The sequence below is a fragment of the Corticium candelabrum genome, chromosome 4 (genome assembly GCF_963422355.1).
Source record: "Corticium candelabrum chromosome 4, ooCorCand1.1, whole genome shotgun sequence".
Taxonomy (NCBI): Eukaryota; Metazoa; Porifera; class Homoscleromorpha; order Homosclerophorida; family Plakinidae; genus Corticium; species Corticium candelabrum.
In genome coordinates, this window is record NC_085088.1 from 8,866,164 (window position 1) to 8,890,484 (window position 24,321).

Genomic DNA, 24,321 nt, shown 5'->3' on the forward strand with positions numbered 1-24,321 from the left:
ACTTCACCCCCGCTTAATTCACAAACGACCATCTTACTGGTACCGCTCACGTGCAGAATCATGGCTAGCGACTCCCAGCGCCATCCTACGCCTGCCGCCGTCACCATTCCTCCATCGCCGTGAGACTTTGGAAGAGACAGAAAAAGAAAAATTCCAAGAAAAACAAAAAGCGACACAAAAGAGAAACCTGCACGTGGAATAGATTAAAGTGAATAAGGGATGTGCATGCCCAGATCCACTCTCTCGTCTTGAAATGCCTTCTATCCACTGGGGCTAGTAATAGCAACAAGTAGAAAAGCAGAACAAGATGCAGTGGCTTGCCAGAAGCACGTTTCGGTCTGTGCAACTGCCAGAAAAGTATGCCACATTACCCTGCTGGAGTGCCTGATCCTTGCTGTAACTGTGAGTGCCAGCCACACCAGACTTCCAAAATTTACCTTCACATTTTGCAGAACTTACAAAACAAAGACAGTAGCATATTGGCTTAATGCTCCTATAGCTGTAGATTGTCACACCACTGAGTTGCATTTGGCACTGACGTTTTTTAATTGGCGGCCAGTACTCGCCATGTCATAATGTCGTTATAAAGCTTTGTGAGCTTTTTATTGAGACAAAGGCGCCACCCCCCAGACTCACTCACGCTCTGCTAACATTACCGCTGTTGATCCGCGACTGCTTATTCGTCAGGGAGTACCCTGCTTATATCGCAGCTAACCTTTATATCTAAAGGCTGTTCCACTATCCGCCACCAGTGGACGCGCCCATTAGCAGACAGCTCTGCCTTGGGATATATATATATATATATATAACCTAGAGCTCGAGGCTAGCATATCAACACATGGACACGCAGGTAGACAGTACGTGTAGAATGTACTTGCATGACCAACTGTAATCCAGCATGTGCAGCTCATATTTCGGAGATTACAATAGAAGACAGACCTGTAGCCTAGAACGACGACCACAGAAATACAAATTGTAGTGGCTTTAGATAATTAGATTAGTAGACTATCTATATATATATACATATATATATATATATATATATATATATATATATATATATATATATATATATATATTATGTGTATACTATTATATCTATATATATATATTTTATTTCAACACAGATAACACATATCCGCCCTAAGGACGGAAGCACAAAGAGTCTAAGTCATAATAATTAGGTATATAGGTAGAATATCACTTAGCCTGCACACTAGCTGGTTGTTCAGTACTTTGAGCTATTCATCTGTTATTTATAGGTTCTATTGCGACAAACGTTACATAGTGTCAGGAGTGACTAGTAATGGAACAAGTAGACCTAGAACAGCCACCAGAGCAGCTACCAAACCAGCCACCAGAGCAGCCAGTAGTTCAGCAGGCGCAGCAGCCTAACAAGCCGAACTCCCTCTCCATATGCAAGGTAGAATACCGCTACCCAAACCGCTAGTGGTCAAGGAAACCTTTCACAGCATTGGCGAGAGTGGCGACAGATATGTCTAGCTTGCAGGTACGAGACACTAGACAGAGAGTAGCTACGAATCTCACCAGCGTAGCGTCCGTGGGGGGATGGGGGGAGGCTATAGGCCCCAAACATTTTGGGCGTGTCATTCCGCTTCAAGCAAAACTATAGTTTTAAGATACTAAACAGTGACAGTCCGCTTAATCTCAGAGTAGTATGTTGAGGATCGACGACGTTAATCGACTATATCTCTTTGACAATACACATCATCATTTCAGTATAATAAAACCAGTGTTGAGAAGTCATGGACACGGAAAGTGCGCATGACCATCACTTATTTCAGACGTTTACTACGCTATCCGGCAACGGAAGAGTCAAAGAAGACCCATCAAAAAAGCATGCAGAAGCCTATCCATCAGTTATTTTTAAGTAAGTGTAGTTAATTAAGGTCGACAACCCCATTGACTGCAGAATGGAATTTCCTGCTGCTAAAAATTGGTCAACGTCGTTTGCACTGAATTGGTCTTCTCGATTCTATTGTCATCGAAATGCCATTTAATTTGCAATTGCATGACCATGGCATCGAGCCATGAAAACATTTTTGACACGGACTGTAACAGTGTTTCCATTCCTTTATACGCACACTAACGGCACTCAGTCCTGCAGTTTATTTGTAACCTGAAATTTATAATATTTACTTAGTTAGATGTATACAGACCAGGGCCGGATCCAGGAATTTTTGAAAGAGGGGGTTCACCTGGTAGCAGTTATTTATAGCATTACTAATTTTCTCTTTTCTAATGAAATTATATGAAATTATTGAACCACGCCTATTGGAAAAGAGGGGATTGCAACCCCCTGAACCCCCATCTGGATCCGGCCCTGCAGACTGCGAGCTACAAAAGTAGAAAATGGACGTGGCTTTGCATGTGAGAAATGGGCGTGCTTTACGGTCTAATTATTAGCCCCCCAAACATGAGGACCACGCTACGCTGGTGCTACGATTGTCACTTGCATAGGCGCAGACGCTCTGCGAATCTACAATTCGTTACCGTTCGACAACGAGGCAGACAAATCAGAAATGGACAAAGTGCTCGCTATGATGGAAAAGTACTGCATGTCTAGGAGAGACGAATGTAATTTATGAGAGATTTATTTTCAACTAGAGAGCGCAGCAAGAAGGCGAAACGTTTGACCAATTTCTCACAGCACTGAAAGAGCTCGCAAAGACATGCAACTTTGTGGCAATGCACGATGAACTAGAATAGTGCGAGACAGAATTGTTGTTGGAGTCAGACAATTATAGCGTGAGAAACTCCTCCTGCAAATGAAGAACCTCAGCCTTCACGAATGCCTAGACAGATGCCGAGCAAGCGAATCAACGAATGAACAGATGAGAGTGATGACTGCAAAGGACACAGTACACACCGTGCAAGGGCAACGCAGAAGCAGAGTCAGAAGCAGCAGAAGCCAGAGGCAAATTCCAGAGAGATACAGGACCTTCTCAAGAATGCAAATATTGTGGCGAAAGGTATTGGGAAGCACCATAAACAAGAGCATGTGGCAAACTGCACCACCACAGAAGCATGTGCAAATCTGAGACACGAAATCACGGAAACAAACATGAAGAATGAAGACTATGACAGTGATGAGACCTAGAGCAGTGACGTCTCACAGACTGAATATGCACTGACATTGACATTGACTGACAAGCAGACTGTCAACACTTGATGGACAACATCCAAATCGAATATATGCAAAAATGGAAGTGTCTGGATAGAGAATAGTATTCCAATTGGACACAGGAGCCACCTGCAATGTCCTAAGGAAAGCTAATCTAAGCACAGTTGAGAACCTGAAGGAAACAAGACAGATCCTATCTCTATATGATGGAAGTACCATTACACCCATTGGGAAGTGCCAAGTGATTGTTAGAAACCCAAAGAATGGCAGAAGCTATCTCACACAATTTGTGGGGGTCGAAAAGGCACCAGTTGCAATACTGGGAGCAAAAGCTGTGCAACAAATGCAATTACTACATGTACACAAAGAGAACATTCAGATGGTGACCACTCAGCAGAAGAAGGCACCACAAGCAGCAAAGCACAAGATAAGTGGATTGACAAAGCAAGATGTTGTGAACAAATACCCAGAAGTATTCCAAGGAGAGACGACTGGAAGGAAAGCTAAAACTAGAAGTTGACGATACGGTAAAAACAGTGAGATTACCAGTTAGGAGAATACCGCTATCAGTCAAAGCAGAGTTGAAAAAGGAGCTGGACCGTTTAGAGAAAATGGACATTATCTAGAGAGAAGACAAGCCCACGGATTGGATATCCAGTTTGGTTGTTGTGCATAAACCAAATGGAAAATTACAAATATGCATTGATCCAAAGCCTCTGAATAGAGTGCTCAAGCGAACTCACTATCTCTTACCAACCTTGGAAGGCCTATTGCCAGAATTAATCCAAAGAGTCAAGCCTACTGACTACACTTGCGACACCCTAGGGTCGATACAGATGGAAGCGAATGCCCTTCCAAGTTTGGCATCTCCCCGGCGCCTGAGATATTCCAAAGAAGACTAGCTGCAGCAATACAGAATCTACCAGGAGTTTACACAGTTGCAGATGACATATTAGTGATTGGCAAGGGAGCAACCCAACAAGCAGCCAGGAATGATCATGATTCAAAGATAATCCAATTGTTGAATAAATGCAGAGAAAAGGGATTGAAGCTGAATCAATAAAAATGCAAAATAGCCATGCCCCAATTTGCATATATGGGACATATACTGACAGACAATGGACTTAAACCAGACCCTGCAAAAGTTGCAGCAATTCAGAAAATGCAGAATCCTCAAGACAGAGCAGGAGTTAGAAGACTCATGGGAATGGTAAACTATTTGTAAAAGTTTGTCAGCAACTTTCTGATCTATGCGAGCCACTCAGGCAGCTCACAAAACAAGATGTGGAATTTTGCTGGACAAGCACACATGATGCACTATTTGAGAGAATCGAAACAGCAGTGACAGCGACTCCAGTGTTGAAGTACTTTGACCCAGTAGAAGAGGTAACAGTACAATGTGATGAGTCTAAGATAGGCCTTGGAGCAGCCCTAATGCAGAAAGGACAGCCTGTTGTTTACACAAGCAGAGCCTTGACAGAAACAGAAAAGAATTAAGCATTAATAGAGCAGGAATTGCTCTCTATTATGTTTGGAGTCGAGAAATTCCACTCCTATATACATATGGAAGGACAATGAATGTGGAAACAGACCACAAGCCACTGGAAACAATATATTGCAAGCCTCTACAGTCTACACCAAAATTACGCCTACAAAAGTATGACATCAACACTGTCTACAAGCAAAGCAAGCACATGTATTTGGCAGACACACTGTCGAGAGAATACATGCAAGGAACTCAAGGAAGTGATACCGACAATTCATAAATTGTTCAGATGCAGACAGAGCTTGAAAGAGACTTAGAATGTATTGACATGGTACAGGATTGTAACAGGATGGCCAGAAGCTAGGCATGAAGTCACAAGCTATGAAATACGACAATACCACAATGTCAGAGAGGACTTGGTAGAACAAGATGGACTGATATTTCATGGACAAAGGATGGTAATACGGCAGTCCTACCGACGGAAAGTGTTGGAAAGAATACACAGCTCACACATTGGCATTAATGGTTGTATTCGAAGGGCAAGAGACTGCGTACATTGGCCAGGAATGAATAGTGCAGTGAATGAGTACGTGGAGAAATGCTTGATTTGCCGGTCCTTTGAAACAACTCAGCAGAAGAAAACACTCTAAAGCCACGACGTGCCAAATAGACCATGGGCCAAACTTAGAGCAGATCTTTTCACCTTTCAAGACAAAGAATACCTCATCACAGTGGACTATTATAGTAACTTCTTTGAAGTAGATCGACTAGACACAACCTCATCAGAGGAAGTAATTTATCAGCTGAAGAAACATTTTGCCAGGCATGGAATCCCAGATTTATTGATAACTGACAACTGGCCACAATTTTCGTCCAACATGCTTCAGGGCCACCCCTAGTCAAATGGGAAGCCAAAAACGCTGTAAAGACGTGCAAACAACTGATGAAGAAAGCAAGGAAAGCACAAACAGACCCTTGGCTAGCAGTTTTAGATGACAGAAATACACCGACTCAAGGGATGACATCAAACCCAGTTCGCAGGCTTATGAACCGAAGGACTGAGACCCTGTTGCCAATAGCAACGTCATTACTACAACCCAAAGTTACCAAAGAAAGAAAACAATACAATGAACAAAGGACAGACAAAAGAAGTATTATGACCAACGAGCCAGAGACTTATCAGAACTGAAAGAAAATCAAACAGTAAGAATACAACTCTTCACGAAAGCAAAAGAGTGGCAGAAAGCAACAGTAACCAAACAACTATCAAACAGGTCTTACGAAGTAAAAACATTATCAGGTACAACATACCAAAGGAATAGGATACTTTAAAGCCAACCAAGGAACCAGCTATAAACAGTTGCAGCACCTGAAAAGGGCTCTGCAAAGAACAACAACAACAACAACAACAACAACAGAGAACAACAAAGACAACAACAGAAGTCCAACAACCATGTCAGACAAGAAGTGGAAGAACAATCAAAAGACCAAGTTATCTCAAGGATTACACTACTTAATTTTAAAAAATACTAGATAATTCATGGTTCTTTTTGAAGGAGTGGCTTTAGATAATTAGATTAGTAGACTATATATAGGTAGAATAGCACTTAGCAGCATGCACTCACTCGATGTTAGCCTAACTAGTTGTACTGTACTTTGAGCTATTGATATATTATACGTTGTATTGCAATATACAAACGTTACACTCTCAACGGTAGCTTCCGTCTAGCTACATTTTACGAAAATCTTTTTATCGCAGTTGACCCTGCAGTTGGGGAATTTTTAAACTTGCTCTAGTCATCAAATCACACACAACGTTAGCTCTTGGAGAGTGATATTACAATTATGAATGTTCATGATGCATTTGAAACGTGTCTACAGATCAATTCATTTTGAATTACGCTGGTGTCGGGTGATTACTAGCTGCTGATATCAACATGCATAGACACGGTAATAACAACGACTCAAGAGAATTTGTCTTATTTTCTCTAATAGAATGTATAGCTACAGAATACATACAAACAGTCAATTTGTAGGAAAGAGGCACAGTTACTAGAGAGCGACTGTATTGGCTGTGCATTCACAGTCCACCAAGTAGTCTTGTGTATACTATAGTCCACATATTCATTCCTAGCAGAGCTAGGGTCTTATTTATATCTGCTACATACATGACGTTTAGAGCAACCCATCTGTTGATATATTCAATGGGTGAAACATTAACTGTTTCGGCAAATTATACAAAATTTGCATGGCATTCTATTTCTCTGCACCTAAAATCAAGTTATAACCCACCCTTTGCATAAAACCTTGTCCACAGAAACATCAATGAATGCTGGCCAGACATATTGTTTCACATGAACTCCAGTTGTTGATGAAGAATGGTATCGTCTGTGTCGGTCTGTCTGAAATTGAATACCATCAAAACTTTCAAACGTGTAGGAGTTTCCTTGACATTTGACATCAAGTAAGAACTTAAGGCAGTCCATGACAAATAATGCTACACTTTGGATGACTGATTCCTCACAAGACTCAGACCACTGAACAGGAAGTTTAATAAAACGAAGAACATCCTGTCACAATGACAAGAGAATAAAAACATAGCCCTTTTACAAACTATGGCACAAAGATTTGGCTTACCTCTTTTATTGAATTTATGTCTATAGCCTTATCTTTGTTACTCCTCAGATTTAACAACACTGTTGCACGAATGGAGTCTCTCACCTCACCTCTATTGCTTTCATTGCAATGTAGAAACTCTGAGACAGATGACACTTGGTTCATAATACATCGATCTGTAGCAGCAATGCATTCCTAGGGAGAAATAGTATCAAGGAATTAAAGTACCTAAGCAATGAAGTATGATCATCAACCACTTCTCATACAGTAATTACTGGTATTTGTTATCAATAATTATTCCAGCAAGCATTTAGCTGGACAAGTGTCAAGAAATACCACTAGAGTAGAATTCCTCCATTGTGTTGTAAAACACTCTCAAGTCGACTATCAGAAGGTTCGGTATAATCCAGTATATGACAGCACCTCTAGTGCAAGTCTGGGTGCACACCCGCAAAATGGTGGAGCCCAAAGATGAGACTGGATCGACCCAGTCTCGCTCCGCCCAGATCGGAGTCTAGGCAAGGATACCGTCAAGCCAACACTTGTTTAGTTCTAAGTGCTGTATTTTACAAGCTTTTAGCTAGCTCCCTCAAGTTGCCGCCAACAAGCCTTCAAAGTGTGAAACTGCCATAACCTGAGAACTAAGCTGTTTCCGCAAATCTATCCATTGAAATCCCAAAACAGAACCTTAAATTTTACACACACCCCCCTTGAACCTTGAAATCGGCCGTCATAACATGACAATACTGTCTCATCATACTGACGAGATTAGAAGCGTGTAAGCTACTGCTAGGGAAAATTATTCTTCTCCTGGAACTGTCACATTTGGTGTGTTTGAAGTCCCAGATCATCTATATACAACTTCTTGTACAGTTTCAACAAACTATAACATGTTGTGTAGATGTATCATAATAATTGTTTCTTTCCTGTTTCCTTTTCTCTTGTTCTTTTAGTAATCTATTGTTTCTTCTTTGACTCAAATTTGCTGTACAACTGTCATACCAAGCCTTTCTATCTTGTGCTATCTCATACCAATCTGTTAGCATATAAGTTCCTTTAGGTCTCTGTGTATTCTATCTTTCAAGCATAACTTCACACCATGAAAAGGTCTTTTTGCTAGTAACCAACCAAAGAGAATACGGTTGGGTATCCTAGACTCAGCCATTCTGGTAGTGTGCCCCAACCACCGTATATGTTTAAGCATCACTTCTTCTTCAATAGTCCCTTCCATACCCAATTTGGCCCTCAACTGCAAAGAAGCAATCCTTTCTGCCATTTGTTGACTTCTGGTAACTCCAAGAATTGATCTCCAGCAATGGTTATGGAATGTCTCTAGCTTCTGAGATGAGGCACATTTAGTAGCCCTAGTTGTGGCCCCATATAACAAGGTTCCAAGTACTACAGCTTTATAAACACATTTCTTTGTGTTTACTGTCAACTTGTTTTGAAAAAGTGACTTTCAATTTCCCAAAAGATCTACCAGCTGCCGCTATTCGGTGTTCTACATCACAGTGAATGGAACCATTACAATGTATTACAGAGCCAAGATATATGAATTGTTGACAATCTCCAAGTTTATTTCGGCAAATTGAAATGAATGCAGTTGTTGAGGATCATAGTCACAACCAACCATTATTACTTTCATCTTTTCCATAATGACAGTTAGACCCCATTTGCTACATGCGTCAAACGTGTCTCTATAGAATGTGCAAAATCATTTGGCTACCATAGCAATGTCATCAGTAAACTGTAGTTCATTCCAAACAGTCTTACTGAAAGATTTTGATCTGGAGCCTAATAGAAGTCCATCCATGTTATACAAAATGGTAATCCCATCTTCTTTACACAAATTGCACCAATCTTCCACAAAACAGATTGAAAAATAAGTTGAAAAGCGTTGGAGCCATAGTGCACCCTAGTTGTAAACCATTTTTCACATTAATGTCAACATCTAATGTTTGTAATCATATTTTCATGGAAAAAATTTCACCAAATTGAGTAGTACAGACGAAAAGCCATGTTTCTTTAATATCTGCCATAAGGCTTCTCTTGGTATACTAACATAAGCCTCCCTCAAATCCACAAAAGATATGTATAATCTGTGTTCAAGGGACTTCTCTATTGATCGCCACCGACAAATCTACACACCCACGTCCTTTTTGAAAACCGATCTGAGACTCTGCCAATTCTGCATCAGCCACAGATTGAAAGTGCTGTTGTAAAATGCGGCCAAACAGTTTCCCAAAGACGTCTAACAAACTGATGCCTCTCCAGTTATGACACATGCTCAAATCTCCTTGTTTAGGCACTAGAACTATCACAGCGTCTACACAAGACTTTGGAACCTTTTGTTCCTTCTATACTGTTGAAAACAAGTCTAAACCATACTCCTGAAAAACCATACTGACATGTTTGACTAACTCTGAGAATAGGCTGTCTTTCCCTCCAGATTTGCCACATTTGGGGTAAAAGACAATGCATCAGTTAATTCCTCTAAAGATGATGTATGTTTCATATCCTCTTGTAAAGGTCTTTCTCTCCCTGCGTCAATAGTCTTGTTATCAAAAGAAGAAGGTATGTTTAAGACACTTGTGTGAAATGGTCACACCATCGTGTACACTCTTCAGACATTGTTCTACGAAGGTCTCCATTCTCATTCCTGATAGAACTGGGGACAGATGGATGCAACCCTTCAAAAGACTTCTGAAACTGTTTAATACGCTTCCATGGAGAGCCAGATCTTTCTACTGTAAGTTCGATTTCAGTAGCATTTTCTCTTACCTATTTGTTCTTTACTTGTCTAATTAGCTATGGCACAATGGCTCTCTGTTTGGTGTACTTTAATTTATCAAGTAGACTATTTGTCAACAAAACTTGCGATGCAAAATGTCCCACTTCGATAAGCTGGAGCCCAAAGATTAGACTGGATCCAGTCTCGCTCCACCTGGATTGTCTAGGCAAGGATACCGTCAAGCCTAACACCAGTTTAGCTCTCAGCACTGTACTGTACAACTTTTAGCTAGCTCCCTCAATATCCGTGATCAAGCCTTCAAAGTGTGAAACTGCCATACCTGAGAACTAAGCAGTTTTCCACAATCTATCTATTGAAAACAACCTTTTACACACGACACACACACACAACAACAACAACAAACAAACAAACAACAGTAAGACCCAACAGATGCAACTAGCTGAATGGCTGCAATATTAATTAACAATGTACACCAAATACGCAATGCCTGTTTACATGTAACGCAATTACATCAGATTAAATCATTCAGAAAGTGATGTGATTAAAGTTCACAAGACAAGATAATATGCATGCAACAATGATTCCACAACTACTAATAACCCTCCTCAAGCCTACTTACTGGTCAGTTGTTTTCTTGATGTAGCTCAGTGTTTTTACAAGCATGCTAAATTATCTACACCACAAGAATATATCCATGCATTATAGTCCTTATAATTAGACTCTCAATTGGGTCCATCCAGTGTTGTAGCCAGAGAATTTTCACCCAGGCCTACTTGATATTAACAACATCTTTTTCTATTAATTAATTTTATACTAATCAATTAATCCTCAGTGGCATTGCCTTCTGTAAGTTGGACACACGCTCTACATGAATTTGTACCCAGAATTCAAAGATCAAAGAGTAATAAACGTAGTATAGACACAGCAGCGTGGCAGCATGCTTGTATGTATTAGGGAAGATTTTTTGAAAGATGGGAGTCACCAAAGAAGAACGCTCTCCTCTCTTAGTTGGCCCAAATGAGTTAAGTGTGACCTTATCGTTTGCTACGGATTTTGCCGCTTTGGATCATTGCCGCTCTTGGCTTTTTAGAGACACAAACCAGGATAACCCTTATCCTGGATACTGCAACGCTTTGACTCATATAAACTGGAGGACCGAGACTAGGCTAATCCAGACAGTAAGAAAGGTGATGTAAGTTGCACCTACCCACTGGATACACAAACCACCTACTCTAGAATGATAATTATTTGCCATTATACAGTACACTACTGCCAAACATGAAATACCTGCTAGAGAAGGAAGAGTGTATGGACTACCAAGACCCATAAATTTTACTGGGGGCTTGACCTGGGTAGGCCCATGGCTATGCCACTGTTCCATTACGTGCTGTTACAGAAGATGTGATAACAACATGCAACTTGATATGCAGGAAGTGTTCACAATATGTCACCTTAAAAATTTCCAGAGCAAAATGATTCAAATCATCTTCAGTAAGGTTATCAAAAGAATCCAACTGATCCAGCAATTGTAAGACACTGCTGTCATACAACTCAGTATAACGCCTTGCCAACTCTGAGGATCTTTGAGGATCACCCAGTGACTCTGACAGTCCAGACTGCTCTACTTGCCGCTTAGCTTGTGACTCCAACCTGCAGTGTGGAAAGTACAAATGTAATGACAGTCAGTGTTGTTGTGTAGAGCTTTCATATAATCTCCAGCACCATAATAATCCCACATTCCAACGTAGCAAAAAATCCTGTAATATACTGTAACAAATAATACAGCTACATTTACCGTACCGTTCACGAAGATCTGAGACCTGCTTTAAAAGTGATTTATTTTCATCCTATAGAAACATGCACAATCATCTCATCTCTCCAATACTGACACCACAATGTTCCTTGCTTCCAACACAGTTTGTGTTGTTGCCAGATCAAAGTTGATTGCTGTCAGCTAACCTGAATACAATTAACTTGAAGATTTTCTTCTTCATGAGACTTCAGCATTGCTTTCATTTCCTCTTCTGCAGCCAACCTGTCAAAAAACAGTATCATGACTATCACAAGACACTGATTTCTACCTACTGCAGGAAGGTTGATAAATGCAATCAATATCTAGCTGTACTGGCTTGCAAAGTCACTTCATGCAGGTAGCAAAGTTTATGAGAGCAGCTGCAAAAGTTTCATGTAGCTTATGCACAAGATAATACAGAAGGTACGCATACAACAAATTTCATTTCATTCAAATATGTACTATCAGAAGTAAACATGGCATATGTGGTACAGCAAGAAACAAAACAAGCTAAGCCTGCATTGGCTAAGTACTTTCCAATGGAAAAATTTCAAACAATAATTATAGTTAACCAGTCTATTGGAACTGCACAATTGTTATTAGTCTATAGTTTCATAGTGTCCACAGAGTAGAACTGTGACAGTGACTCAATTAAACTCTTAATATTTATTAAGCTACGAGCGTAAAAGAAGGACACCACAATAAGTGGTGGACTGCTTTGCGAGAAGCTCACTCTAAACAGGCTGAATTGACTTCCGGTCTGTCTGTTGGTATGTCACTATGTTTGTTTGCTTGTACCTATATTTCTTTGTAAGCGTGTGTTACGCTCGTGGAGTTTGTTGAGCCAATCAGCAATCGTTTTGGGACGCAAAACGTAGGTGACGTAACAATAGCATATCGGCGTGAATCACTTGTGGGAATTTGTTGAGCCAATCGGCAGTCCTTTGGCACACCAACAATGGGTGACGTAGCAATCACACGCATTATGACAGAAAGCCGAGATGTCATATCCATAGTAAAAACGTTAAACTGTCATCAAAATGAGAAGCGCAGAGTAAAGTTCAGGCTAGAGTTGTACATGTCTATTACTTTTACAAAAGAATCGCAAAACAAACGAATTCATTGTTCTTCAAGAAGCCAAGTGAAGGTCCCATGGGACCATGCATGTGTACTGTTGCATGCACACGACCAACATGTCATCCGTGATCTTCAAGAGAGCAATATGTTTTAGCTGTAAGTAGTACTGATGATGAATGATCGGCGGCGTCTTGCAAGAAAGATTCATAGGAAACACTAACGCTGCTTTCTTCTGGATCTGGTCACTACACATCATTTCACAGTATTTCTAGGAGACGTACAAGATCAATCTGTATCTAGCTACGACGAATTATCATCAGAACAAAAGATGCTAGCAATGTATGGCTCAACGAAAGCATGATAATCTCGTCCACCTCAGTAGTTAACTGCAAGTGATGCAAGATTGAGCCCTACAGAATGGAGAAATAACGTGGATAACAAGCCCGCTCTGTGCAAGAACATATTTACAGGTGTAAGTAAGTAGGACTGATGATGAACAATCAACGTTGTCTTGCAAGAAAGATTCGTAGGAAACGTTGCACTGCATGCTTTCTTCTGGATCTAGTTGCTAGACATACATGTCGCTTCACAGTATTTCCTGTGCACGTACATCGATCTCTAGCTACAACGAATAATTTTAACAGAACAAAAAAGTTGATAGCAACGGCTCAACGAAAGATGACAATCATGTCTATCTCAAGTAATGCAAGCAAGAGAGTTACATGCAGAATTGAGAAATAACGTGGATAACAAGCCCACTCCCTGCAAGAGACGCAGCTGTCACGCATGTTCATGTACTGAATTCGAAGTGTAGTATGGGACATTGATGATATTTAGTTAATTATCTTTAATCACATCGACGCATCCCTGGGTTTTTAAAGAATTATACATTCTAGCAACAAGCTAATGATTAATTAATGATAATGACAATAAATAGACAAAAATTAACAAAATTTACATTGATATTCACAATAAGTAAATACACACACAGACACACAGACACACACACACCACGCCACACAGACACAGACACACAGACACACACACACACACACACACACACACACACACACACACACACACACGGACATGCACACAACAACACACGCACACATGCACAACTACACACTCACACACACACACACACACACACACACACACACACACACACACACACACACACACTCGTAGCTCTGAAGCAACGGTGTCAACACAGCTTCATTTACTAGTAATTCATTATGGGTACGTACTCCCTTTCATATGCCATCCTATCTTGACATCTAAACATTGGACTGGTTTTCATGCATCAACTTGTCCTCAGATCTATTGAGCACTAAAGTCAAGCTGAAAATTAAAAAATAAGTTAAATGTTTAAGAAACAGATGATCAATCTGCATGAGTGATTTTTGTGCCATTATGCAACAGTCGCTGCAGAATCGGTTCATGTATATTGGCTACCTTCCTGGTACCTCTGAGGATCAGAAGTTTGAAGTTTCAGTGGTAAATTCCTGTATTTCTATTCATCAATGTCCCGAAAATAATCCACCCTGCTCACACTCTATCGTTTCTCTTCAAGCAAAAGGAGTATATAGTTACAATTGGAAGTTGCTACATTCTCCTTTATTAATAGATTGCCATAAGTGTGCCTAAGACTACCTGACAAACCAAAGCTACAATTCACCAAAAGATTTCATGGCGATGGCTAACGATCTGTGACTTACAATAATTGTATAAACAAAACTAGACATCAATCTGAAAGGGCAAACTTCTGCTAAGGTAGCTCAGTTACCTTATACTGTATTTCCGTGCATTTAACGGCAGGGCTCTTATTAGTACTATGTGCCTTTTGTACAGTGTGGTAAGAGAATATGATATTCCCTGGAGGATATTGCAGACAAAGGCAAACATCACTGATGGCCATACTTATGATTCTGATATAGTTGCTTCCTCCACAGATAAATTGTCACTAGGAATTGATCTAATACATCAGTTACACATGCTGCAAACTTTCGTCAACTGTAACTATCAGTGATGACTTCCTTTGTCTGCAATCCTCCAGGAAATTCCACGGCCTCTATCCTATTCCCTAACCACAATGTATGAAGGCACATTGTACGGAAATGTTCTAATACCAGGGGTTTCCCCAGGAATTAATAACAGCGTGGCATTTTATTAATATTAATTAGCCACCAAGATCTTATCTTAAACAGAAGTAACTTTAATTAATTAATGATTGTCAGACTTATTGGTGTAGCCACTGACATAAATGTCATGATAGCGTGGTAGAAACACATGCCACATGGATAGTCACTAGGTCAAGGTGATATGCATTACTGTCTTTTATCATCAACACAACTGTTAGATCATATAGACTACAGGTAATGTTAGCTGACATCTAACTGAACTTGTACAGCTTACTATGCATACTATTTAGTAGTCCTGTGAGTAAATACTGTGAAATTTATATTGTTATTCTAGTTGAGTGGTTACACTCTGTAAATCGATCTGTTAGGGTACACTAAACAAGAATGATAAAGACCTCACACACAGTAAACAGTTACCTCAAATGAGAATTGACAATGAAAGCAAAAGTTACTTGACTACACAACACGTAATTATCTGCCCAAATCTACTTGACGGCAAGCACCTAGTTATCTACAGGATTATGTATACAAGATCGCGTTGAGGAAATGCCAATTACAAAGCTGTGGGTGTGGTGAGCTGGGACTAACATCAGGTCTACGCAGCGCGACAGACTTGTAACCCTGTAGACAATTGGATGCTGCTCTGCCTTCAAGTAATTACGCTTTGGGCAGATAAAATTACGTGCTGTGCCGTCAAGTAACTTTTGGCATTCCCTATCAACCATCATTTGAGATACAGTCATCACACCATTTGAGATACAGTCATCACCATAGCGCCATCACCACAGCGCGGCGCAGCGCCTCAGCGCCGCGCTATAGGGAAACCCCTGAATACGAGCCCTGCCGTTAAATGCACAGATATAGGGTAATGGTATTAACAATTGTTTCCATGGCAACTATTTGAAAAGCTTATGACGTCGGATTAATCCCCAAAACTAATCGATTGTTCGTCTATCAAGTTCTATCATCCTGCCAAATTTTTAGAAATCCATCCACATGAGAAGCTCAAAGACTCACTGTATCATCGAGACTAACTATATCATTCATGGTATATCTCAGCAATCCTATTCAAAAGGAGCTCCACGACAATGAGTGCACAGAAGTGAAATCAAAAGTGACTTTACTTTCTTGTCAAAGAGTTCTAAGCAAAGCAGACCCCTCGAAAGGAACTCTGATTCGGATTAATCCCAAAACTAATCGATTGTTCCTCTATCAAAGTTTATGGTCCTGTCAAATTTCATCAATATCCATCCACACATTTTTAGTATCTTGTCGACAAACAAAACAACAAACTAAAACATGGCATATGTACAGCTGTCAGTTTATCTGGTCACGCCGCCCTCATCAAAGGGGGGAGCAAGGAAGTTTGATTTTCCCTCGCTTGTAGACGAACAGTAGAGGAACAGCAGTGGTGTTTCAAGTCTTGAGGCCAACAAAACCGTCGATTGCAGTCATTACATACATGCTGGAAAGAGCTTCTGTCTACAGTTATGCAGTGCCCACGATGACAGTTGTGGCATCTAAAACCAGGTCTGGACTTGAAGCAGCACAAACATTGCCCACAGCGGAACAAGCAGCAAGCCATGTTAGCCAAAGCTGGACGCTCAGTTGAGGTGTCTAGATCTGGGGCTGGTTCTGACAACACTGCTTGAGTTGGTGTCGGCTGTGGCTGATCAGCAGGCACACTTGTGCACAGCTAAACCTCCATCTCTGGCATACCAAGTATTGTCGTGTACCAGGCTGTTCATGAACAGGAAGCTGGCGAGTCACAATGTATTTGTGGCGAGCCAGACCGGAGCAGCTCTTAAAATACCATTGGCATTGACCGAAAGTGATGCTTAATGGATGTGAAACCAATGAGTCTGAAAGTGTAGTGCACACCTCCCGCCATGCTTCCTAGCCCAAACCAGTTGCCTACCCGCAACCTTTGCAGATTGCCATTCACACGATCTTTCTACCATAAGCAAGGACCAGTAGTTTGTGGCAGCCAGCCAACAGAACTTTTTTAGGAAAACAGTCCGGGGGCATGTGTGCAATGTGTCCAAGCCACTGAAGACGATGCTTGCAAAGAACGTCCGAGAGAAGACTGATGTCACCCCATTGCCGGCGAAGATTTGAGTTTGTGATGTGTGATGCACCAGCAAGCCGGCAGTCAACTTCAGGGCCTATCCTTGCATCTGGTCACAGCAAGTTATCCAAATAAACAAAACTTTACATGCTCCACAGTCTGTCCAGAAACAACAAGTGGTTGACATTCTGTTTCCGAGAGGTTTACTCCACAACCAACCACTTTCGTCTTGATGAAACTTGTTGTCAGTCCAAATAAAGATGCAACAGTGTTGAATGTCTCAAGGGTCAACTGTGAGAAGCAATGAGGTGTTACAAGTACAGCATCATCAGCAAACTCAATGTCTGTCACAGAAGTTAACTAGTGTTTTGTTCGAGGGCAATTGAATAGGTTGCCATTCACATTGAAATGAAACTGAACTCGCCATCGGGACATGATTTGGCCATCTCATTGAGCCACTTTCCAAGACAAGGAAAATACAAATTAAATACAACTGGCACCATTGTGCAACCCTGATGGAGACCATTTGTTACAGCAAACTGCGCAGTGTGACTGCCGTCAACATGCACTCGGGCAAACATAAACTGGTGAAAAGATAAAATGAGTTTAACAATAAGTTGGCACACCAAGCACTTTCAGGCCAATCCACAGAGCTTCCCGTGGGACATAATCATAGGGTTTTCTCAAGTCTAGAAAAACAAGGACACCAGATGTTCTATGTTCATATATCTTTTCAATAATTTGCCTCACAATGAAGACCTGATCAGTGCACGAGCATTTCTGCCTGAAGCTACATTGTGAATCTCCGAGTACACACTCTGCTAACTGTTGCCATTGGTTCTGGATGACTCTCCCAACTACTTTGTAGCCTCGGCCTCCCAGACCCGTGTAGCGCCGATTCAAAATCATCCTATAATCATCCTCGATTTTAAATCGGCGCTACACGGGTCTGGGAGGCCGAGGCTAACTACTTTGCCCGCAACGTCAAGCAAAGCAATACTTCATCAATTATCACACCGTGATAGATCACCCTTCTTTGGAACCAATACAGTATCTCACCAATCCTGTGGTACACAGCCTACCTCCCAGACCTTGTGCACCAGTGACCAAATTCCCTTTGCTCTTCTTTGGGCAAACTTGCTTCTGCCTAGGATGGAAGAACCCACTCAAGGGCCAACCACACCGCGATGACACGTGTGCGCGCACACACACACACACACACACACAGACAACAAGGATACTCTGTTTACTTCTTATATGGAAGATAAAACTTTACAGTTACAAGTCATTAAGTGACCAACTGAAGTTCATGACAAACCACAACTGGCCAAGATCAGGCATCGCAACAGATCAAAATGTATGTATGGAATGACTCATATCTAGACAGGATTACACCATTTGTACACACACGCATTTAGTATATCCTTGAACTATTCCATGGTTTAGACACTATTATTTCTACTGCTTTAAACCTTCCTCTGCTGCAACAATTTTGCAAAATCGAGAAAAAGTTCTCAATCAACATTTCAACATCTTAGTAGTTGTTGTTTCTAAGAATCCTTGTGTGATGTGAGTCTTCCTGTAATAGTGTATTACTTCAGGCACTTGACAACAAAAGAATAAAAAAAACCTAAAATTTATGGCAAATAGCCCAAAATTCGGAGCATATTTAATCAAATTACAAAATAAGAGTGCCTGCCAAAACTAAATTTAAATAGAACAGACAACCAAAACCATAAATAATCATTGCTTTTTTTCTTTGATAGATAATATCATCAAAATTTCCCATAATATTTCGCTCTTTAATTATGCATATAATACATACACTTTTGTGATAAGCATCTCTAACTCATAAGGCAGACCTTTCTTGAATTTTGTTTTGTAGATAAGAATTTTCAGTAGCAAGGTTAGCCACCTTTTCTTCAAGTTGCTTGATTGTCAACGTGTCTGTATCCTCTTTATGAATGTAGTGTTCCGTTGTAGCATCCACAGGAGAAGTTGAAGAAACCTTTCCTGATGAATTAACTGAATTGTGGTTTTGCTCAGTCCTGCAACAGCCATAATTACTATATACACTCAAACCTCCCTTATCCGGACCTCCGAGATCCGGGCACCTCCCTAGACCGAGCACCTTTGCACCCTCGGAAACCCTGCGCATATATGTCTTGGGGCTCCGAGGTTACACACTGCGTAAACAACAAACTCCCGTATGTTCAGTCGCATTCACGCGCCAGTGCGTGGGAGTATGGCTTCAAAGAAAAGAAAGCGCGCCTGCATCAGTCTTGAAACGAAGCTCAAGGTCATTGATGAAATCAGCAAAGGTCAGTCACAGAGACACGCCTCGGAAATCTTCGGAATTCCGAAGTCTACTGTCTACTGTGGCGGACGCGTGGAAACATCGTGATAAAATCAAAGACCACGTGTTTGCTGCCGAAGCACCAGAAGAATATGCTAAGAAGCGGAGAATTATGACTAGAATTGGGTCGTTTTCCCCACATACTGAACCTTAGTTCAACATTTCGTAATTGTTGTGGCAGTTGTCTTGCTCCTCTTAGAAAGAGGAGTACAAGAGTGTACACGCATCTTCCTATCGTAATGACACTTAGTACATGACAGAATTAGAGTACAGTACATTGGACATGTACATTAAGGTGGTCTGGGACTCCAAAGCTAACGCGCGTTACCTCTTTCTTTTATCCGGACATTCTGAAATACGGGCACTCCCAGGTCACATATTGCCCGGATAAGGGAGGTTTGAGTGTATTGTAAAGCTAGTAACATCAATGGCACTTTATAAATTCATTGCATTCAGTAATACATGCAATGCTAATATAATAAAATTAAAATGCCACTAAATATTTTATGTATCACGTGATTTACATTTAACATTAATATTTCAAGGCATCAATAAGTGAACCAGTACAGGTGCACTTATAGTGATTCTGGTGGAAAGACACTACAAATTAGAATTATGAACAGCAAAGCAAGCTCCTGACACCATGCAACCACACGGCGATGTACCTAATATTCATTTATTATTAAGCCACATCAACCTAATTGAGCCACATAACCCTACTATTTATTCATTATTAAGCCACATCAAAAGCATACTAGCGGTAAAAGTGGACAAGTGTCAGTCTGCACACAAACCCTGAAGATGGCCATTCTCTATAGGTTTAGCCCGTGCTGAGCATGCTTAGCACTACTTTGCCAAATTCTATTCACCAACTCACTACATCAAGGTGCCACGAAACAACTATTGGTTCTAAAAAAAACTCTTCACCAAATCGCTAAATTAATTAGAGTGCCACAAAAGGCTCTTAGTTTCAAATGGTGAAGCTTTCCACCACCAAATTTCTAAATTATATATTTAAAAATGGCATACTTACAAGCACATGGTAGATTTGTCCAATTTAGTGCATGTGAAATTGAGTAGATATAATGCCTGTCTGGCTGTCTGTCTGTCGTTGTCGTCTTCGTCATTCAGTCAGTCGATGTGACTATGACCATTCTTGCATGGATTTGGCATAGCTTGATATACTTTCTCCATGCTACATAAATGACTATATAAAGCCTCTCCAAATGAACACCCACAGGTGACTTAACAAACACAAAGTTTTTAGTCCCAAATTTGTAAAAATGCACACAACAGCCCATGCATAAAGTCATCTCTATACCTCATGTACAACCAAGTAAAACAAAGAAAGAGGTTGGTTACAGGATAAAGGTAAGCATCTAAAACTGAGTGTATCACATGTGGTTAAAAGGTGAAAATAAAAGACAGAGCAGCCTGGACAAAACCAGGTTAATTATGACGAATGATCTAGTACTGTCAGAAGATTCTGATAATGATAATGACTATGACAATGATGACGACAAGTTTGTTGGGGTTAACCTAGACAGTTTGATTGTGTTTTCTTGGTATAAAACGGCCTAAAGTACTCATGTTATGACAGTTTTCTCGCCTTGAATACTCCTGCAAGAAATCTCAAATATTCTAAACTGAGATCCTAGATACTCTAAGCATGCTTGTCAAGTGTGTGTGTGTGTGTGTGTGTGTGTGTGTGTGTGTGTGTGTGTGTGTGTGTGTGTGTGTGTGTGTGTGTGTGGTGCTTTAACTCAATTGGTTAGAGTCATCCTATGGAGTGAGTACATCCGAGACCTGGCAGGGTTGCCAGTTCAAGTCAGTGATGGCAAGATATGGCATAAATTCCTTAGGCAAGAAACTTACACACAATCTCTCCTCTTGACTCAAGAGTATAAATGAGTACCTGGTCTTTCACTTGGGCCGTGAGCAGCCATCGGCTGTGATGTTGTAACATCAGCCATTGGGGTCCAGTTGAGACTTCGGGTGCTGACACCACAGTTGGCTTCACAAGCCGGTGCTCCTGCAAGCAAGTAACTTACCTGGCCCTGCTCCAAGAGATTGCTAGCACAGACTCAGAGTTCTCCTGAGCAGCACACAGAAGCCCAGCTGTTAGCTGACCACGAAATTGGCAGCTCCTGATGTTAAAGGTTTAGTTTTAGTGTGTGTGTGTGTGTGTGTGTGTGTGTGTGTGTGTGTGTGTGTGTGTGTGTGTGTGTGTGTGTGTGTGTGTGTGTGTGTATGTGTGTGTGGCTCAATTGGTTAGAGGGTGCATTTGGAGAATGGAAACATCCGGGACCTTGCAGGGTTGCAAGTTCAAGTCACAGTGATGACGAGCTATGGCATAACTTCCTTGGGCAAGAAACTCACACACAATTGCCTGTCTCGACTCTGTTTTAACAGCAGATCCTTATCCATTTGCCATTTTTTGCCAGTGTGTGTGTGTGTGTGTGTGTGTGTGTGTGTGTGTGTGTGTGTGTGTGTGTGTGTGTGTGTGTGTGACGAAAAGGCTTGCACCACAAGTGCTTTCATTGAATAATAACTGCTTTTACTTTGTTTGCATCTTGACAAAGATGTTGAAAGTCGTCACTTTAAAGACAAATTCAAATGGCTCATGAGTCGTTTATATCACACCAATGCATATCCACATTTGTGACTACATTGATTAAAACAACACTCAAGCCTTTCTCTCAAACAAAGCTTTCTAAAATCAAACACCTCCTGTGATATAAAGCCTATCTACCGTGTTTCCACAAATAGTGCCCCATGCTCAAATAATGCCAATGGTGAGCCTATACAAATTAATAATGCCCCATACTCAACTATTGCCTCACTAGGGTAGATTCAAACCCAGTTATATGCATGCACGTCTAGCAATGTGTACAGTTGTGACAAAAGGAACATCCAGATAAAACCCCTGAGTGATGATGAAAATTCAACGTATGCGACACACCAGGAATACAACTCAAGTGACAGTGAAAGTAGCCAGGGGGTACTGTAAAAGATTAGATTGGGTACTTTGTTTGTGTAGTGTGATGGTATGCAAAGGACAGTCTCTATGCTTGCAAAATAATGCCCCATGCTCGAATTGTGCCCCATGCTCAAATAATGCCCCACTAACTAAAAATAGTTCCCCATGGGCACTATTCATGGAAATATGGCATGTTTAAATTAAAAGCTTTAGCAACCAGATGAGTCACACAGCATGCACGAACAGAATAACAGAGCACTTTCACACAGACAGTTAACTTGAGTTAAATCAGGTGAACTTTGGGTTCCTATTACCCAGTCATGTGAACTTTGTGTGAACGCAAGTTCACTAAACCCGGGTTAAGACTGGAGTTAAGTTAAGGGTTAAGATAACCCGGCGCCAAAAGTGGGCTAATTAGAGTGGAGTTAAGCGGAGACTTGCCCTTATATGCAAAGAAACGCCCTAGCAATCGATTGCGCCAACTTAAAATAGCTTCTCCTTCTCGTGTTCCGCTATCGCCATTATTGCTTTCTATTCTCAAGAAGAAACTTCAAGCAATCAATGTATGCACTCTACCGTAGATCTCCTGCATCTACTTGCCTGTGTCAGACCTATGAATGCAAGTTGGGTGGAGTAGGGTTGTCATAACTCTACCCGAGTTAGCCAAACCCAAGTTAACCCGAGTTAGCCAAACCCAAGTTAACCCGAGTCAACCCTGTCTGTGAAAGAGCTCACAGACAAGAAGACACAAAGACAAGCAGACACACAGACTGAAAGAGTACTAAATGTATATAACCATTATGCTGCATGTAGACTAAGGATTAATAAAATATACCATATTACTGCCACAATGTTTCTAGCCTCAAATGTTAGTAGATTCATAAATGTTTTTGTAGCCTTGATCCCCTGTGTTGCAATTACAATCCTGTATCTTGTATTGCAATTGCAATGTGTTAAACATATACACTAATGGAAGACCAACAATCATCTTGTGCTGCAATGAGGACACATGCACTGAAGACGATTCAAACAGTTGACAGAAATAGCAGATCATGTATAATGTAACGTAGTTTTAGTGATGACAAATACAGTACACCAGCTGGCTCTTTTTACTGGCTCTTTACCATCGTAAAATGTGCACTTTCAATTAAATTTTAAAATGCTTACTAGAATGCAAGGATTGCTAAAAAACAATAGCAACAAAAATGACAAGTTCAAAATATTTAGCGGCAATGTGGTACAAGAATAGATAGAATACAAATAAGAAAGATGAACGCTTGATTTTAACAGCGTCCGGATATTGCACAAGAATATCTATTACCTTTCAACGTTGACAACGACGGAAGACAGTCCTAGTAAGTCATCTGTAGACACTGAGCTTGCAACATGCACATCCCCGTCACTGTCCAACTTACTTTCCCTAGCAATCTCATTGCAGGTAGAAATGTCGGCCAATTGACGTACACGTTTTGAAAGACGTGACAGTATAGTTGACAATTCTGTAGTTTCCATTTTTATTTCAGAGATTGGCAAGTCTGGCTCGTCAGTCACACGACGGGTTAGTTTACGTATCAGACAATCTAACTCGGTTAGCACACGTTTCAAATTATCTTCCGGCTCTAGATGTATTGCAATTGGTAAGTGAGAGTCGCCAGTTTCAGCATTTGCAACTTCAGTGGCTACGCCTTGCGGCTGTACGAGGTTGCTCGTGCCAGTTGCCATATCGCTAATACGAGGCAGTTCTCTAGTTTGCACGTGAAATTAGACTTGTAAGAAACACAAGAGACACAAGATGATCACATCTTACTCGGAAGTAGTTGCACCGTACCCATCTTTTTTGGAATTTGATTTCGAACAGCATCTGCCCATTTTTCACCAAGCTTACTCTAGACACTGTCCCGGATG

General features: G+C 40.9%; 1 protein-coding gene across 2 annotated transcripts in view; it reads right to left on the bottom strand.

The window, feature by feature from the left end:
- Positions 1-6,746: 6,746 nt before the first annotated feature.
- The window catches only part of LOC134178347 (uncharacterized), a 17,693-nt gene continuing 118 nt past the window's right edge, over positions 6,747-24,321 (bottom strand). The window contains exons 1-8 of one of the 2 annotated variants that reach the window (XM_062645210.1): positions 24,224-24,321; positions 23,738-24,160; positions 18,943-19,128; positions 11,959-12,034; positions 11,800-11,846; positions 11,451-11,649; positions 7,269-7,442; positions 6,747-7,201 (exon numbers count right to left, since the gene is read on the bottom strand). The exon at positions 24,224-24,321 is cut by the window's right edge and continues 118 nt beyond it. In XM_062645210.1, coding sequence (XP_062501194.1) covers positions 6,908-7,201; positions 7,269-7,442; positions 11,451-11,649; positions 11,800-11,846; positions 11,959-12,034; positions 18,943-19,128; positions 23,738-24,160; positions 24,224-24,285 — 1,461 coding nt within the window. In that variant the 5' untranslated portion in view covers positions 24,286-24,321 and the 3' untranslated portion in view covers positions 6,747-6,907. Of the gene's footprint in view, positions 7,202-7,268; positions 7,443-11,450; positions 11,650-11,799; positions 11,847-11,958; positions 12,035-18,942; positions 19,129-20,469; positions 20,632-23,737; positions 24,161-24,223 lie in introns of those variants that run through there. The other variant, XM_062645211.1, reaches the window with a different exon arrangement.